The sequence below is a fragment of the Euprymna scolopes genome, chromosome 7 (genome assembly GCF_053919585.1).
Source record: "Euprymna scolopes isolate OS-2025 chromosome 7, ASM5391958v1, whole genome shotgun sequence".
In the NCBI taxonomy this organism is placed as follows: Eukaryota; Metazoa; Mollusca; class Cephalopoda; order Sepiida; family Sepiolidae; genus Euprymna; species Euprymna scolopes.
This window is the reverse complement of record NC_136488.1, coordinates 84528254-84547808: the sequence shown is the minus strand read 5'-3', so window position 1 is coordinate 84547808 and position 19555 is coordinate 84528254. Positions and strand designations below refer to the sequence as shown.

The 19555-nt window shown below is 33.0% G+C and overlaps 1 protein-coding gene across 4 annotated transcripts in view; it reads left to right on the top strand.

Moving 5' to 3' along the window:
- The window catches only part of LOC145279819 (uncharacterized), an 843773-nt gene that overhangs the window by 524898 nt on the left and 299320 nt on the right, over positions 1–19555 (top strand). For all 4 annotated transcript variants that reach the window (XM_080131190.1, XM_080131191.1, XM_080131189.1 and 1 more), the window contains exons 20-22: positions 6351–6501; positions 12092–12297; positions 13962–14127. In XM_080131190.1, coding sequence (XP_079987316.1) covers positions 6351–6501; positions 12092–12297; positions 13962–14127 — 523 coding nt within the window. The remainder of the gene's footprint in view (positions 1–6350; positions 6502–12091; positions 12298–13961; positions 14128–19555) is intronic.

The window sequence follows — 19555 nt, the reverse complement described above, 5'->3', positions numbered from 1 at the left end:
CCCTCTGCTTCACTATTTTTAAACTTTTACCATGTAAGATCTATGGCTTACTTGTAGTTTTATCAAATACTTTGCAAGCAAAATCCGCTTCCGCATTTTGCCAATTCCTACCATCTGATGAGAAGGAAAGTATTTCTTACGAAACTTCGCAGAATAAAGACAATCCACTTACTTTGTGCCTATTTTTTTTTAAATTAAATATGCTTTTAACTCTTCTTAAAGTGTTGTTAACATGTTTTATTATATATAGAGAGAGAGAGGAAAATATATACAAGCTATTTTATAGATGCTCCCCCTCTCCCGAATTTTCTTTTATGAAGTCACACGCAGCATGTGTCATTATGTGTACATGCACTTTCCTTTTCTTAATTTTTATTCATGGCTGTTGAGCGAAGCATCGTCGTGATTGTGAAGTGATTAAAGTTGGGACGATTAATCGGAATCGGGAATCGGAAAAATTGGAATTTTTGAAGGGGTATCTGAATCAGAAATTTTCCTGTCTAATTTCTGATGTAAAAATCTATTCTTTTGTCTTTTTCTATTTGATTTTGTTTAAAGCAAAATCTTCCACTGCTGGTAGTAATGATAAAATGATAATAATCTCTATCGGAATCGGGAATTTAATACGGAATCTGTCATCGTTTCAAAACCGGAAAAAATATTGGAATCGTCCCATCATTAGTAGCGATATAAAAATGTTTATTTAAATATAAATGAAAAGTGTGTATATGTGTGTGTGTTTTTTTTTACCTTGTAGATTATACAAAAAAATAAAAATTTAAATTAAAAAATTTTAATCTTTCGTCAATTTTTTTTTTTTTTTTTTTTTCGCCAGTAAGTCAATTAATCTCTTGCAATCGCTGAATCAATTTACCTTCATGAATTCACAATAGTAATTATGTTATTTCATGGATCATCAGTTGTTTACCATGAAACATCGTTTCGGAATTTAAAAAGCATATATATATATATATATATATATATATATTATAGAGAGAGAGAGAAACAGACAGACAAAGAGGGAGAGAGAGGGGAAAGAAATATATATAAAAAGAGGGAAATTATTTTATTGAGGCCTTTTTTCTCTCGAATTTCTTACGTCCTATTCAGATATTTATAATTTACTGTTCCATGCAGCGTATCTGATTATGTCTACGTACGTTTTTCTTTTCCTTGTTAGCTTGGGCGAATAAATAATAAATAATAATAAATTTCCGGTTTCTATCTAGTTTTCAAGAAAATCGATAAACCCCAAATCTTATTTATGCAATGTCGGTTACCCTTATCTTTACGAAAGAATCAGTTTCGCAGAGCGAATTAATCATTCCAACTTTTTTACGATGAATCTGTTAGAATAACAATTGAAATGATTTAATCATTATTTTTTTATTTTAAAAATAATCAAATTCTTTGCTTTTCTTTATACTTTTACTTTTAATTTCATTTAAATTGTTTCTGTCAATACATTTTTCTTTGTGTCTTTTAGTACAACGTTCCAATAATTACGTTTTTTCTCATATTCGTGAAATGAGTATGGAAAACACACACACACATATATATATATATATATATATATATATTAGTTAATCATTTCAAATCATAAAATTTAAATTTCTAAATTACACTATGTGTGTGTGTGTGTGTGTGTGTGTGTGTGTGTGTGTGTGTGTGTGTAATTTAGGAATTTAAATTTTATGATTTGAAACGATTAAATTTCAAATATAGATTTTTATTGTATGCAAAACAAATTAATATATTTCCTTAAACCATGAGTTTTCGATGTTTATTCATGTCTTTTTTCTTTATAACATTATTGGCTTCTTCCTCTTTCTTTCTTTCTTTCTTTCTTTCCTTTCGCTGTCTAGAAACGTTAACCTAACTTAGCGGAAGTCATATAAAGATAAAGAAAATGTGAGTACAATTAAAAACTAGAAACACGCAGGAATGATATTTTCTTTAGTCATATATCACTTAACGAGGCCAAAAAACATACGAGGATAAAGATTTATAAGATTGTCAGTCCAAAACTATCGCACTTCTCTCTTTTATTGATAGACCTATCGTTCTAGGGCAGGGGGTATTCGAAGGTAAGGGTTAAAAGAATTACTGGTTGGACATTGGTCGTCGTCACGAGTGGATGGAATGGGCAGAGGATCATTTAAGAGGATTTAACTTCTCAAGAGGACGGCTAGACAAATGTTCGTTGTGCGTTAAACTTGAATACGACTATGTTGTAGCCGACCGGGAAGCAGTTTCGTGATATCTTGTTTCACAAATGGGGTATTCTAAGAAAAGGAACTTTGCTCGAGGATGTTCCGTTTGAGTTCTGCTCCAGAGGAGAAAAGAATGTCTCGTTCTGTGTTTGTAACAAGATGTGTTCTTGCTGCGAATGTTCTACACAATGGACCAGAATGAGTCGCTACGCCATTTACCAGGCCAAAAACCGCCCGAGGATATGTGTCAATTAGATTGCCGGTTGGACGACAAACATCACTAAAAAGAGATTGAAAATGATGAACGGAATGAAATTTGATTATTTAAGATGACGGCTCGACAAGTAATGATTCCCATTCGCTTTTTGCTATTCGACTTAACCATAATCGTATTCCTCTTATTTCGACATTATGCCGTACTTGACTATTGTTTTCGAATATCGTGCATAAGAATGCGAAAACATTGAATGCATTGTGTTTAACGATGCAATAAAAAAAAAGCATCAAAATGGTTGAATGAACATGCAATTTGACAAGTGCTCCCTGGGATTTCGCTTCATTTAATTAACGGGGGCCACGCATTCATGTATTATGGCCATCACGTCATTTCGTCTTTTGGATTGTTCCTGGCATTATTAGCCGACACAGTCGAAACAAAAAAAATTCAACCACTTCTTCTAAATTTTTAAGATAGAGTATTGATAGTACGTATTAATTGAATTATTCGGACTACTATTCTCATCTTGACTATTATTCTCAAAAAGCTATGGAGCCGGAACCACCTTACAACTTTAAATACGTTATCGGATTTTAATGAAAATGCAACTATATTCAAAAGGTATTAATTTACAGAGTTTTCCAAAATGTCAGCTTCCTTCTATAATATTGGGATGTAAAATAGAGAAGGGACAGAAATAAGTAAAATTGTACTCATTGTCTCTATAGACACAAGGCGATCCTTATCCATGAAATTCTTTATTTGGCCGATCAACTCTGGTGTTCTGACTTTTTACTCCTACACCTCTCATCATTCCTCACAGACTCCTTGACTTCCTTGAATCTCTTATACCACTCAAAAACTGTTGCTCGATTCATGCAAGACGGTCCAAAAGCAGTCTAAAGCCTTTCATACGTTTTGGGGGCATTTTTTCCAAGTTTAAAACAAAATTGTATTGCATATCGTTCTTCTAAAGTGTCATCGTGTCCAGGTTGCATTTTTGAAATTCACCAGCTGTGACAATCAGACTTTAGTAGGGTGTATTCGAATTCCTTCTGGAGCTGTTTATTTGAACTTGAAATCATAAAAATTGGTCAGTCATCTCATAAGATGTATAGCAATAAAATACTGAATTTTCAAGAGTCTACGACAATTTTGAATGCTTGTACAAAAATGTCTGGAAACTTATTGAAGACACTTGGTATTATGAAAATAATTAAAAAGGGCATTCTAGTGTTCCGCTTTCAATCCTAAGCAATGCCGGGTCTTTCTGCTTTTTCATTCAAACTTTAGATTATATCGTCCTAAAGTGAGTTCCAATGAATCTGTAAAATATCTTTGTGAGGATTTAGCTACTTTTTAAATTTTTTACATTTTAAAGATGCAGCATGCAAATATGCTCAAGTGAACAAAGAACAATCGCAAATATGAACACACGGTTGTGATTATTTGAAGAATGGTTTTTTTTTTCGTTTCATATTCGTTTCAAAATGATTTAAAGTGGCTACATTTGGATCCTGCATGTCGTTCATGCTGCCATCTTGAATTTTATATCCGCGCATCATTTTTTCCAAGATCAATTCATTCATTCAATTCAAAAATAGCTATCGGCCGATTGTTTGCACCATACTTTGTATTGTGGTCCCGTAAGAAAGACATAACTCGGTTATTTCTGGATACAAAATACATTGAGCAGAAAAGCAAAAGCAACAAATAAAGAGTTTAGGTATACGTCAGTCCGACTGCCAATTGTGCATCTTTAAAATGTAAAAAAAATCTGCATGACTTGTGCATAACCTGTGGACAACAGCAAGAGACTTATTCTTCCGGTCTTTATAGTAAATGGAAGAGTGTATTATAATCCGTTAATACAATCTAGGGTGATAGTATTACAAGTAAAAGCAACCCAATCGGCTGCGATCCCCTTTGATGCGTGCACCCCAGTGTATTTATTTTCAATATTTATTTTAACAGTGCTAAATACCTAAGTAAAACTAGGTCTTAAGTTTGGAAAATGTACACGGGAATTAAGCTACACAAATAATAGCTTGACTAATCCTCACGAGGATGAAACGCAGAAAATTTTGTGTAGCTAATCTAATAATATAAACGGCTCTGTGTCTGTCGGTCTGTTTGCCTGTCTGTCTCCATATTTTCAAACTCTATCTCCCCCGAAACTAAAAGTCGTAGAGCGGCGCTAGAGGCCTCAAATGATTGGATTTTTACGGGCCGTTCTTTATGGGTCTTTAGTCTGTTAAAATTGCTTTAAGGGGTCAAAAATTGTGTCAAAATTTTAAAAATCGTTAAACATTTTGTACATTCGTCTTAGTTTATTTTTAATTTTAAAGCGATTTATATGCGGGTAATGTTGGTACAGTGGTAATGACAACAGCTTTGAATGCTTCGGTTTCGATTCTAGCTGATGGTACCTAAATATTTTTTCAACTTTTGAAATCTTGACTATACTAATACTAGACTACCCGTGACCCATTGGGTCAGTATGTTATATTTTAGCTATGGAATTCATGTATGAGCCTGACACTTGTGACATAAAGAAAATAAATTTTTTGACATAACAGAAACATTTCTATGAAAGAATATTAAAATGAAAAAAGAATATAGATAGATTTCTATCAGTCGTTCTGTTTATTATAATTGATTATTTTTAAAAAAAAAATTAGTTACTGGTTGGCCATACTTATAGGTAAATGTGCACTGAACAGATACCATGATACATATTATAATTAAGTTCAAATGTTGATATATCTGCTTTTTTTTTACATCGTTCATTTCTGTGTTATCTTAAACCCTACTCTTCCCATGTTAAATAGTAATTTCGAAATAATAACGTTAATATTTCAGCATCCCAATTCTATATTTTTCGTGTTTAAATTATCCAAATAAAAATTGTTAATATTGTCTGCTTCTTTTTTTGTTTGTTTGTTTTTTTGCATTGTTCATTTCTGTATTACGTTTAAGTTATTTTAAACACCACTCTTCCCATGTAAAATAATAATTACGAAATAATAACGTTAATATTTCAGTGGGCAGGTCATGCGCGTATACGCAACCGGGTGTCATAAACCAGAAAGTGGGTTACATACAGCATTACAAGATCATTTGAGTTTTATAATTATATAGATATACAAAATCAAGACAAATTAAAATATCATATTTAAGCGTATTTTACGCCTCTGCAAAGCAGGGCGCCTCCCCCACCCCGTAGTCTTATATATTTTCAAAATTTATATATATATATATATATATATATATATATATATATATATATATATACAAACAAACAAATATATATATATATATATTTGTTTATTGGTCCCCGACAAAAGGAGGAAGGAGGATAAACCTGTAAATTCACCCTTGTTCGTTTGTCTCTCTGCACTTTTCTCAATAAATACGCCTATGAATTATTTTAATTTTGCACAAAGATTAAATATGATATGAGTAAAAAAAAAATGTAACAGAACAGATTTTCCGGGGAACAATACGGTTGCTCCCCCCCCCCCCAATGGGTGCCTTTTGGGTTAAAATGGCTAAAATTGACACTTTTCTGCTTAAAAAAAAATGATGCCTTGGATTTTTATAAAACTTTCTGAAAAGTTGTAACTAATTGATGTCTATATAATTTTTTTTTTATCTATACTTTGCGATAACTTGCACCAGAGACTCTTTTAGGGCTAATAAAAACACTCCATTTTGGGGACTATTTTATCATATTCGTTCATTTCCACCAGGATTTTACATCCCCTGGGAACTTTTGAGGCTAATGGGGTGGACAAATGCTGAACTTAGTTAATTTTTATGCCTCGTTCACTGTGTACTCACGGGGTACCATGCATGCTTCACTTGTTTATTTGTTATTTGTTTTATTTTTTATTTATTCATTTGTTCTTTTTATTCAGTTCATCGAAACGTCTTGTTCCGAGTCATTTCTTCATTGTGCTCTCCAAATGTCAAAATCGGGAAACTAACATGAGCGATTGTTTAATTAACGATAAACTCGATGTTTTGTCGTTCGTTCTTCCCCATCGTAGGAACATTGACAACTGCATGGTAAGTAATACAATTGATATTCGTATATTGACTTCGACTTGAATTCTATTATGACCATTATTATTATTATTATTATTATTATAGAGGAGTATCGCTTTTTGGAGAAGTGTTAGATAACCAATTAGCACCCATGTTACTTTTTAGCACCAGAAAAATAATAAACTATATTCCAGCAACATCCTTTTTTTATTGGGGGTGGGGGTGGTTGGTTGTTTTTTTTGGGGGGGGGTGTTTTTGTTTTTCTTTTTTAGTCTATTGTTTTTGTTTGGGGGGGTCGGAGGTGTATCTACTTATTCATGAATATTAGTCTCTTTCAAATATTATACCAATTGTCTGATGTATATTAACAACATTAGTCCTGTACAGAAAAATGGCAGTGACTCTGTCAACCCTCCAAGGTCATATAATATACCTTTTCTCTGAGAAGATGTTTATTGCAGGCGACACTAAACTATATGAATGAAAAAGTATTCTCCAAAAAATTAAGTGAAAAAAAAAAAACAATTAAAAAACTCTTTTTAAAAAAGAAAAAGTTTATTCATTTACTTATCTGAATTTTCTTTTCTCACAGATGTGATGTTGCTAATATCAGTCTTATCAATACATACTATTATAGCGTGTGTTTTTCTGAATCGTCTGATCTATTTCTTGCTTCTTTTGTTACAGCTCGTTTGCCTTGTTGTTCTAATGGTCTCCAAGAATTCAATTTTTATACCTCTTTGTAATACATCGTAATATTCCAGTAGCTTTTTTGCAAAGAACTGCAGACTTGTGGAACTCTCCTCCTGATGACTGTTTTCCTCGTACCTACAGCCTTTGTCTTGAAAAGACCAAGGCCAGTAGGCATCTTTTCTTTCGTTCTTGTTATCTCCTTACATATAGTGGTCTTATGTTTCACCTAAGTTGTTAAGGTGATTTTTATAATATATATATATATATATGACCGAAAGCTAACTTTTCTTAAAGTAAAATCAATATACGTGTGTTTTTATATAGATATACGTATATCCGGACTCAGAAAACGGATACAAAACCGAATTGTAATATTATCTTTCGAACAATCGTATGTGAGCCTTTTTTATGTTCACCCGAGGTTTGAATCGTTCCGAGATGAACATTGAATAGAGAATAAGTTCGAATTTGATTATAGATATTCCAGTGAAAAATACATTATGACAAAACCATAGGATCTTGTCTGTATAATCAGTTGTGGGTGGCGGGATATATCCGGAATGATAAAAAAAAGTATTGGTGTCGTTATCATCGTAGAATTTCACGGATGAGAATTGGGGTGAAGACAGTTTTGAAGAAAGGTGGAGAAAATGCGAAAGGCAGTGCAAGTAATTTAGAAATAGAACGAAGGAAAAAGACAGAAAGAAGAAAAGGGAGAAACGAATGAATGAATGATAAGAAGGAAAAAAGTTAACCTGTAACGATATTACGCAGAGTGACCAGAGAAGCAAGATAATGAATAAGAATTATAATCGAAATAGTAATGAGGAATGTGAGGGTAGAAATCACATTGGGAATGCGCCTGTTTGGTTTGATCATTTAAAGCGTTTTTTGTTTTTCCATTCTCTAAAAATTCATTCATGTGGTCTCACACGTGAGAGAGAGCCTTGTATTCTCTTAAGTAATTAACTATCTTATTACGGATAAAGGGGTAGATACAGCGAATAAGAGGTCTTACAGAGGCATCTCACTCTTGACGACTATCAAAGTTTCCATGGCCAGAAGTCTGTGGAAACAGCTCCCGGACCTGGTCACCCTCCCCCCTTCTGCCATTGATGAGGCATCTGTCCGTCAAGTTGAGGCTGCTATTTTGGAAGATCGGCGCATTACTATTCGCCAAATAGCCCAAGATGTCAAGATTAGTACAGGGTCTGTGGAAACTATCATTCATTACCATTTGCATATGCATAAGGTGTCTGCTAGATGGATTCCCAGGTTGCTCACACCATTCCAGAAGCGAGATCGCGTCTAGTGGTCGAGGATGAATTTGGAGATGTGCCAAGAAGATGAGTCAAAGTTTTTCAAAAGACTGATTACACAGGATGAAACCTGGGTCCATCTCTATGACCCAGAGACCAAAGCCCAGTCAATGCAGTGGAAGCACTTGGACTCACCACCTCCAAAGAAGGCAAGGGTGCAGCCCTCCGCTGGCAAGGTCGTGGTCACAATCTTCTGGGACCAGGACGGAGTAATGATGAGATTTCCTGGTAAAGGGTACCACAATTACAGGAGCCTATTATGTTTCACTTTTGACGAAATTAAGGGAAACTATCAAAATCAAGAGGTGGGGCAAGATCAGCAAAGGTACCCTCCTCCTGCAGGACAATGCTCGAGTCTACAACTCGCATGTCGCTAGATCAGAAGCACGGGCGTGTGGTTATGAAATCCTTCCCCATCCTCCCTACTCTCCTGACCTTGCACCTTCTGACATTCCCCTCTTCCCAGCCATGAATTTGTTTTTGAAAGGAAAGCGTTTCCCAGATGATGCAGCCTTGATTTCTGAAGTCACACGTGGTTGGAGGACCAACCTGGGGTGTTCTACAAAAACCGTCTCTAGAGCTGCATCAAACGATGGGAGAAATGCAAAACTCTGGGTGGTTCCTATGTAGAGAAAGACTAATAACTGTGCCAAGTTTCGTTGCTCTACTTTTATAGGAAGTTGGTCAGGGGCATTACTTATTACACGCCTCTCGTAAACTGTGACAAACTATTTCTTGTTTCGACTCCATTTTTGTTGAAGGAGAAGGCGTCTTAAAACGGATTCCGCATTTTGAAATCAGTAAAAATGCAGGACATAACTCCACGTGGGAAACAAATGGATGAGACAAGAAAAAAAAGAAATTAAGGCCAACAGACAAAAGAAAAAAAAACGAAAGAAATAAATAAAAGGAGGAAAGAAGAAAAATAAGGAAGAAAATAAGGAAAGAACGTGTAGAAAAAAAAACGAATTAAAAATTTTTAAAGATACTAAATAAATGAAGAAAACCACAAACAAAATCCAACACTAAAAAAACTAAAGAAAATGTGGGGAAAAGGACAAAGAAAAGTCAAAAAAACAATAAATTAAAAATAAGCAAAATATAAGACAAGACATTAGTAAAAAAAAAAAAACGTAAACACTAAATAAATTTGTAAAGTAATAATGTTTATAATTAAATCTTTTTAGAATTAAGGAATAACAGATTAGTTAAAAAAAAAAAAGTGACAGAAAATGAACAACAAAATCGCTTACCCGTCAATCATTCAGCAAGTCCGTTGACTATTCTTGGACCCTCCCAACCAATTGATTAACCTTCTAAAAAGCTCTCATTTTGTGACAATTTCTTTTTTTATTGCATCAAATCATCAGTCACCGACAAAAATTCGGACCATTATTTAACATATTTACTTCTAATAAACAAAATAAGATATCCAATTTTCCCCGTTTACTGCTGCGCCCATTTATTACATTTTTTAATCGATCATTATTTATAATTTACTAAAAAAAATAAGTACTCTCTGGCTTCCTTCTGGTCTAAGAGACAATGGACACTCTGTGAAAGTATGCCGACGCGTGAGAGGTTTATAATGTTTGGAAAACCTCAATCGCGCTTATTCTAACTCGGCGTTGTTTGAATCCTGTGGCAAAACGACTGGAAACAAGGGTGTAAGAACCGAAAATATTTCAAAGTTTTACTACTCCTACCAATGCTTCAAATACTATCCCTTATCTATTTACATCCCCCAACGAGGACACAAGGTCGCTTTTAATATAAGTTTAATCGATATTCCTAAAATGGGTCACTCTGAATTGGGGAAAAAATTAAAATCGCTTCAGTCTTGAATGATTTTTTCTTCACTAAGAGAAGACAGAAAAAAAATGGAGTGTAATATCAGAATATGTACTCCACTTTGCTACTATACAAAAGGTTTCGTCTTCCCATCTATTTTAAACAATGAAAGTAGATGCGGATTTTTTTTAGCAAGCGTATTACTGAAATCAGTTGTACAACCACATCCACTTCCAAACGATATGTAATTCTTAAATATGCACCCATGTCCAAACAAGACTCAGCATTGCTTAACTTCAGTAAGCCGTAAATCCTATTAATATTATTCCTTATCTCATTTCTAATCTTTCTCCCAAAAGTATGTGTGTACACTTTTTTGTTTGTTAACAGAATTATGTCATAACTATGGAACTTATTTCCCCCAGTATTTGTTATAAAGATCGCACATTCGCCTCGGAGGGCGCCATTAAATTGTTTCGGTGGAGTCGATTTAAGATGATTTTGTTTTGTTTTAGTTTTTTGTTCGTTTGTTTGTTCGTTTGTTTGTTTGTTTTTTCGGGGGGGGGTTCTCATGAAACGCATCGATTTTTTTTTGTTTTGTTTTGTTTTTTGTTTTTTGTTTTTCTTTTTTTGTTTTGTTTTTTTGTTTTGGTTTTTTGTTTTTTTTTTGTTTTTTTTTGTTTTTGTTTTTTTGGTTGTTTTTTTTTGTTTTGTTTTTTTTTTTTTCATGAAAGACATCTACTTGTATTATTTGGATTATATGGACTATTTTAATCTTGAGTTTAATTTTCAAAACCTTCTTCAGGTCTGTCTGGTCAAACTCGTAAATATTTCTGTCGAGCCCGGAAGTAGGCGCTAAAATCCGGACGGAACCCTTCATTTAATCCACGAACACAGCATGCTCTGGTTCCAATACGAAGATTTCCATGTACGACAAGATGCACCTGAAGAGAGTAGGAGGCTATATCGGCCGAAACGTTATGAAAATAACACTCAAGATGAAAACTCTAGTTTGCATAATCAAAAAAAATAACAAATTATCAATCCTCATCTCAAAAATTCAGAAACAGACAACTTGAAATCAGTTTTTAGCTCCTTGAATTACTTGTCTTATTCTTATTCTTACTTATTCTTGTATCGATTTATTATTGGCTGAATTCAGTAATGAGAGTAAAAAAAGCAATTTAAGAGAGCAGTTAGGCATTATTTAGTAAAATATTTGGCACAATGCAATGTGTATATTGATTACGATTGGAACTATTATTTGAAACGGAAACGAGAATCGAAAATTTTTAAGCATAACTAAATCGGTATTGGAATCGGGGAAAATACCATTATTTCCAATTCTAAAAGTGATTCTTTTAATTTTTTCTTGGCAATAAAATCTAAAACAAAAACAAGATGCTTATTTTTTAGAATATTGCTTATTTACAACATGGCCGCAGGTCAGAATTCTTATACCCAGATTTCCGAGTCTAATTTAATTTTTTTATTGACAAATTATGATAAACGAAGTCGATATTGTAGAAGCCTGTTCCCTGATCAAACCTTTTGTAATGTTCAGTTCTTTTCGCTCCTATTTCCTGAACGTTTATATTACGCCTCTCAAGGAGTTCACAATTTAATATTTTAAACATTACCAAATTAAATATTTGACAAAATGTGATTTGTACATTAAGATTCTATTAATGCTATAAATGTTCTATGCAATATCTTTTTAATGCTTCATTTTCAGAAAATTATGTTCAACACTTTATTTTCTTTAACGTTCAAATGCCTGATTCTAATTTTTCTTACTTATCGTATAGAACTACGCTGATTTTTTGGAAGAACACATTGTGAGAATCCGGGATATAGAACTGTTGACTAATATCCACTTCTTCGGACCTTATCGAGATCATCACGTTGCCGTAAGAAGGCGTGTGTTTTTGCCACCCTCTCTTTGGCCATCCTACAACACAGAAACTTGGCTGAAACAACCTTGCATATCAAGTGGTAAATCTTCGTGTCCCAGGTAGATATCACCGGATGCATGTATGTCCGTTTGTCACCGTCTCAAATTTTAACGTCATGACGTCATTTCTAAGAAACTTTTAAAACTTAACAACTAGGGCTGAACAACTATGTTTTGATTTCCGGGTCAGAGTGGACCTGGGAGCAATGGTAATTAAGGGGTGGCTCCACACTCCCCCAAAGCCCGCAAGCTGGAGCCTTACCACTGGATATATAGTTTAAAGTCATATCCAGGACCATTATATATTGAGTACAATATAATGTGCTGTATAATAATAAATACGAAATATGTATACATTACAATATCATAATTAAACGTTGACATAACCAAGTCTACATGATCTATCACCTACTAAAAATGTAAAACCCATTATTTATTTATAAATATATTGTAAATTATTTTTATGTGACAGTATATGCAGGTGTACCTTGCATTACTGCATCCATAGTGCAACACTAGACATATTTTTGTCGTAACTGGATAACACCGGCCAGCCTTCTAATATGTGTGTGTGTGTGTGTGTGTGTGTGTGTGTGTGTGTGTGTGTGGAGAGAGAGAGAGAGAGAGAGATGTACAATGTATAAATATATATAATAGAAAACAAAAATTGAGTTTGCAAAACAAGCAAAATATTAGAAAATAAAATTGCAAAATTTCAAAAAGAGTCCCTCCCTCCCTCCCTCTCTCATGCACACACACTATCTCTACAATTACAGGTTAAATAGCATTAAATCGTGTGATGATATTCTATTTAAGACCGACTATTATTATTGATTTAGTAGCAAAATTCAACCTCTCTACAGGTTCCTAAGTGACAGAAGATTTTCTACTCTAATAACTTCTTTTCTTGGATCGCTTGCTTTATCAATTCATTTCCTTCATTTCCTCCCTGCTTCCTGTTTCTCCGATTGACGAACATGCAGAAATTCAAATATAATGTAAACAAAAATCTTGCTACCCACCTCCACACCTCGAATTCCCCTATGAATCTATAACCTTACGTGCCAGCGGTAATATGTCTTGTTTCGGATGAACAAAAGAAATTAACAAAATTAAAACCTAACACGGACGATAAGTATCATAGAAAGACCTCTTACTTATTCCATATCGAACAGATCTTGCTTCCAAACGAAAACTCATAAAAAATCTCACCAATATTCGTCCATCACGTCACATGACGTCTCTCACTTCTATGTCTATGTTCCCACAAATGTAAATTTTATTCAACTTTTAAACTGCTAGTTTCTTCTCCACCAAGACCGGAGGTCTTGGGTAAATATCAGATATTTTGTAATTCATATGCAAAACTAGGAAAATAAATGACTATGAATGTAATCATTTTTGGCTGAGAAAAAATGCCAAAAATAGGCTCTGAGTGATGGATGATCCCCTTAATGAGCGACCTTAAGGGCAAATGTCATATAGCCCTATACACAATTCATGTCATTGCCTTTCCAACGAGTCTTCATTTGTTAAATTCTAATCAATAGTCGCTGAGATTTGGAACTTATAAAATTTCCAGAAAAGGTGGTATATGCATCGATATATCTATATTGGTAGCCAAATTTAATATTGAAATGTTTATATCTTTGGTTTTAATTCATTGTTTTTAAGTCCAGTTTAGTTTTTATTTAATTTTATATTTATTTATTTTTATTTTTAAGGGATCCTTCTGTGATTCTCATCTCATTGTCCGGATTTAGACCGTCGCATTTTGCACTGAGTCAAACGCCAGTTTTGGACAAGATACGTACATGTGGAGTCCAGAGCAAAAATATGAGACCCGTCTATCCCTCCAATACGTTACCCAACGCTTACTCAATCGTAACTGTAAGTAATCATCTTCAGAATATTGAAAGGCATTTGGCCAAATAATAAGGAATGTTCTAAATATTAAATGTATATCACATATAAACATAATAAAGCCTTTACGAATGGAAGTTTTAAGGTTATAAATAGGAATGTTAAAAAAATACACATAGAAGGCAAAGAAATAGAAAAGCTATATGGTTTACGCCCCTATTTAATAAAATAGTAAAAACTAAATTCTGACAAACATTTTTAATCTAACGTTTTCACCTAAATAGCAACATGTAAAATATTTATTAAATATTAAGGAAAATAAAACAAATGCAACCCTAAAAAGTAGATTAGTGCATCACAATCTACATAGTATACATAGAAAATATATCTTCAAACAGAAAAATGAACAAAAATAGAGCAGCAGATTTGGATAAAGGCAGGTCATATAACCACAGACAAACAAGATATACAAATAATAATTCGGAAATATAAAGGAAAATATCAATAGTATAATAGGAAATCTTAAGAAAAACAAAATAGTGTAAATAGTAAAATGTTATATAGAAAAATGGCGGTTGTTATTGTACAGAGGACTCTGGTGAGTTAATTTTCATGCGCGCAACAAATTAGTGCCCGTATGTAGTTTCTTCACTCTTTCAACTTTCAGTATTTGTCTCAGACGAAAGCTAATCTATAATAAATTTTCGAATCCTAATGTCAGTAAAATAAAATCAGATTTTGTGCGGTATTTGTTTTTTATTTTTAGTTTTGGTTGTCGACATACAGCAAAAGCGATGAATTTTTCGCATATTTTAATTTTGTAAAATAGTTGTGTGAAATATAATTTGTTAAAAGATTCTGGATTTATTTTTTTTACTAGCGGGGGGTACCCTGCGTTGCCCTGGTTTTTAGAGGCGTGTGTGGTTGGAGGGGGGGGGTAAATTAAAACAAAGCGAAGTCATAACCCTGTTTATATATTATAAAAACAAAATGTTAAAACTATTTTTAAAAATCGTGTAAAAAAAACAATTAAAAAAAAATGAACGTTATTCAGTAGGAACGGTCCGGCGGTGCCCGAGTGTTTGAAAAATTCCAAAAAAGTTTTAAAGGGGGGGGGGCTCGAACTCGAATCATTGAGGCGAAAGCTCCAAAAAAATAAGTAAAGAATAAAAGAACGTGATGAATTAACTAAAAATTGAATTAGGTCAAATATCAATTCCGCAGATGTTTGTCTTGGTTTAGTTTCAGTAGTCACATCACACTCTAATTCTAAATGAATTTGTTTTAATTTTAATTTAAATGTAATGCAAGTGAATTCACGATATCGTTGCGTTGTAATCTTTGTAAAATTAAATGTTGAGTTGAAAGTACTAATAAAGGTCATAGTTAGATTTCACGGTTAGAGTCGTTAAAACCGGAAGTAAAATCCGGTTAGTCTCGCAGAATGCGTCCTACAATAACGGTAAAAAGCAAAAAGAAAGCAATAATAGTAATCGCGTTTTCGCGTTTTTTTTTTGTTTTATTTATTTATTTATTTGTATTTTATTATAAACAAAAACAGAAACCATAAATCAGGGAAAAAAGTTTTTTTAAAAATGGCATAAGTAATCTTGTATGATTCCAAACCGGTGTGTTTCCTCGTACTGTTCCTTGTGAACGCATCCGCTGCGGTGTAAGTGGGGAGAGAGGAAAGGGGGAATCTAATAGAGAAAAAAGATGTTGCAACTTCCATTGAATCTAAGCGATTTTGGCAGTGGACTCTCACCGGAAAAAATATAGGAATGTACCATTGTCGAGGAACTGTAGAGGTAATAGGACTATAGCAAACCTTAGGTAATGTGCTACAGTCTGTACACATTACATTTGTATGTAATGTCATGATTTTTAATCCTATTAAGGTCAAAGTCGGAGGGGAAAAATGAGTTAATTTTATTTATATAGATAGATAGATAGATAGAAGAATAGAAGATAGATAGATAGATAGAAGAATAGAAGAAGATAGATAGATAGATAGAAGAATAGAAGAAGATAGATAGATAGATAGAAGAATAGAAGAAGATAGATAGTTAGATAGAAGAATAGAAGATAGATAGAAGAAAGATAGATAGATAGATAGAAGAAAATGAGTTCATTTTATTTATATAGATAGAATAGATAAAAGATAGAAGAGGATAGATAGATAGATAGATAGAAGAAGATAGATAGAATATAAGATAGATGGAGAGAAGAGAAGATAGATAGATGAGTTCATTTTATTTATATAGATAGAAGAAGATAGAAGATAGATAGAAGAGAAGATAGAGAAGAGAGGATAAATAATCGAGTAATAAATATATAAGTAAAAGTAAAATGTGCAAAATATAATCTCTCTCAGTTTGTAATTTGTAATAAACGCAGCTATTTCATTGTATAAACAACACAGATGATTATTCGATGAAAATTACCGGTAAATATCGAGAAATGTTTGTAACTAATATCAATTCAGCTATATGTATTCGATGTAATTGATTGGAATTTTTATTTTTAACGAACACAGACTAAAAATAGCTAATTGACTGGTTACTCAGAATCCATTATGGATTTTATAGGAAGACAACAATCGATAGACATAGACGACGAAAATGCTGACTATAATCTAGTATATAGATATATCATATGTGTATAATATATAATGTAATATATATCTTCTATAATCCTATAATTTTTTGAGTGCATTGATATTCATATTAAAACACTTTTTTTTTATTTATTTAAAAAGAAAATACAACTTTGTTATATCTATCGTGGAATTGCATTTATCTACAAAAAATATCTAGCTAATTTGCATATTCTTATAAACATTCATTTTAATTAATTCCCTATTATTTTTTACGGTTTTCTTATAGAATGATCGTCTCTAGTTAACTATTATGTGTAATTATATTCATGCAGATATTCTACATGATTTTTACTTGTATAATATTTGCGTAAAATGTTATAGTAAACACAAACCTCTTTTTTATATATGTATTTATGTATGCGTATATATATATATTTGTTTAAAAAATTTTCCTGCCAAACTCCTCTGTCAGTTTTTGGTCAAAAAACATGGAACTTGATATATATGGTAGAAGAACCCATGCGAAACTTTATATTTGGGTTTTAGCCGGAGAAAATCGGTGCAAAAGTGTGAAAATTAAACAAAATGGAATTTGCCAGGGGAAGATCGAACGAAGGCATTACAAATATACATGCATGATAGTTATTGGTTCATGTTTTAATTTTTAGTCTTGCAGCAAACATGTCTTCATTTTAGCCTTGCGGCAAACGTGTCTTTATCGTTCATGCATTAACGTTAAATGAAAAAGTAAATCCTAATCTAAACGCTTTGATTTCGATTCTCGGTAGTGGAGCACGAGTCTTTTTTTTGTTTTTGTTTTGTTTTTTAACTTTTTAAATTATTACTATATGTTGGGTCCAATATAATATAATAATAAATACGAAATCTACATTAATGGAAATATCATATTTAAGCGTATTTTACGACTACGCAATGCCAGGCGGCCTGCTTGTATATATATATATATATATATATATATATATATATATATATATATTGTGTGTGTGTGTGTGTGTATAATTATCACTTCAAAGCATGTCTTTTGTAAAATTAGACTGATTTGAAAGGGTTTCGTGATTTGGACTCGTTTGAGTTTATTTACTTGAAATCAATATGATTTCACCAAGGGCAATTGCAGATGAGTCGGCCCAGCAAAGTGAGACTTTTAAACGTCAATAAAAATGTTCAATGAACGTCTTGTCAAAATAAACACCAATTAGTTCGAGTATTGAGTGACTTTTATCACTAAATCAGACAAGTTCACACCTCTGGTGGTTCGTTCCTATCTAATAATTCAAGAAGTCTCCTTCTCTTTATCTCTCTTTCTGTCTCTCTTTCTCTTCTCTCTTTCCCTATACATATATATATATATATATATATATATATATGTGTGTGTGTGTGTGTAGTGGCGTTTCCAATCGTGTAATCGGTAGAACATTCATCTTCCACACTGATGATTCCCGAAACTGAATGAAACACATATATGAATAAGAATTTAGAAATACTTATCATATTTTATCACATATCATTAATTCTAAGACCGACACTTAAAAATTTAATACGTCGTGTTAAGTTTCAACTAACCGGGTCATTGAACGATGTTAATGGCAGTTTTTAAGTTTATATGGCCTTAATTCTCTTCCTTTTCCGTGCTTATTGGGTTGACCACATAGTTCTTGGTGTTCAAACAGAATTTAAAAGTTTAGAGAGAGGGGGAGGGGAAGACATGCTAGAAAAGAATAGCCGTCCATAGAAACAGTTTATTTCAATAAATATCATAATTTATAGTGCATGTCCTATAAAAACAACGAGTTAAAAATGTAGAAAATGTAAAAAAAAAAAAAGTAATAAAAACATTGGAGCTTGCATGAAAATTCTTTCAGGTTAATCCGAAAGGCGAAAATAATTCTTTAGAAAGAATAAAATCCAAATTAAAATCCAGTTGAATATAATTAGTCCGGTTGGAAAATTTAAAACCCAGCTGAAATTATGGAAATTGTTTTGTTCGGATAGTGCAGTAGTCCAAAGATAGTTTGATCCCCAGTTGAGTGGATTCGAAAAATAAATGGACAGATTGAAGTTTACCATTACATATATCAGGTAAACACTGCATTTTTTATTTCATTATATATATATGTGTGTGTGTGTGTGTGTGTGTGTGTGTATGTGTATGCTTAATTATCAGTTATAGCTCACTTATTCCACCATGAACACTGTAAGTAAATCTAGAAAAGTGATATACAAAAATATTTAATAGAGTAGAGAATTGCTCTACATAAAATTTGGATATATAATTTATACATTATGGAACGATAAACTTGTCGCCACAGAAAAGATGATATAATTCCATTTCCGTTTGATGAAAACTGGTTTTCTTTTTTGTTGGAGACCATCTACTAGTTGGTCAGTTGTGTACAAATCCTAAGGGCGCTTGAAGCCTCTCTCATGTTTGAAAGTGACACAATGTTCAACAAGCGAGATCGGAGATGCACCGCTGTACAACTCCTGCTCTCTACCGATCCAACCTATGACAATAGTGCCTTGCCAGCACCATCAAAATGAAAATCCGGACGGTTTAATGCTTGAGGGCACAGTTCAGTGAAGTCTCCGGTCACGGTTATCGCCTTTGGTGTTTTTGGTATGTTTTCACGTGAGGGCCACATCGAAGTCGGCTTGAAAGTCAACACCAAAGTGTACCTGGATGCGCTGAAGACTATGATGATCCTCTGGTGCAATCAGGTGGATACTGGCAGACTCTGGATGATTGGGGGTTAAGGCGACTACATGTAATAGATGTCAGCCCTACCACATAATCAAGTTGCTTGAACTGAATTTTTCAATAAAAGTTTTAAAATA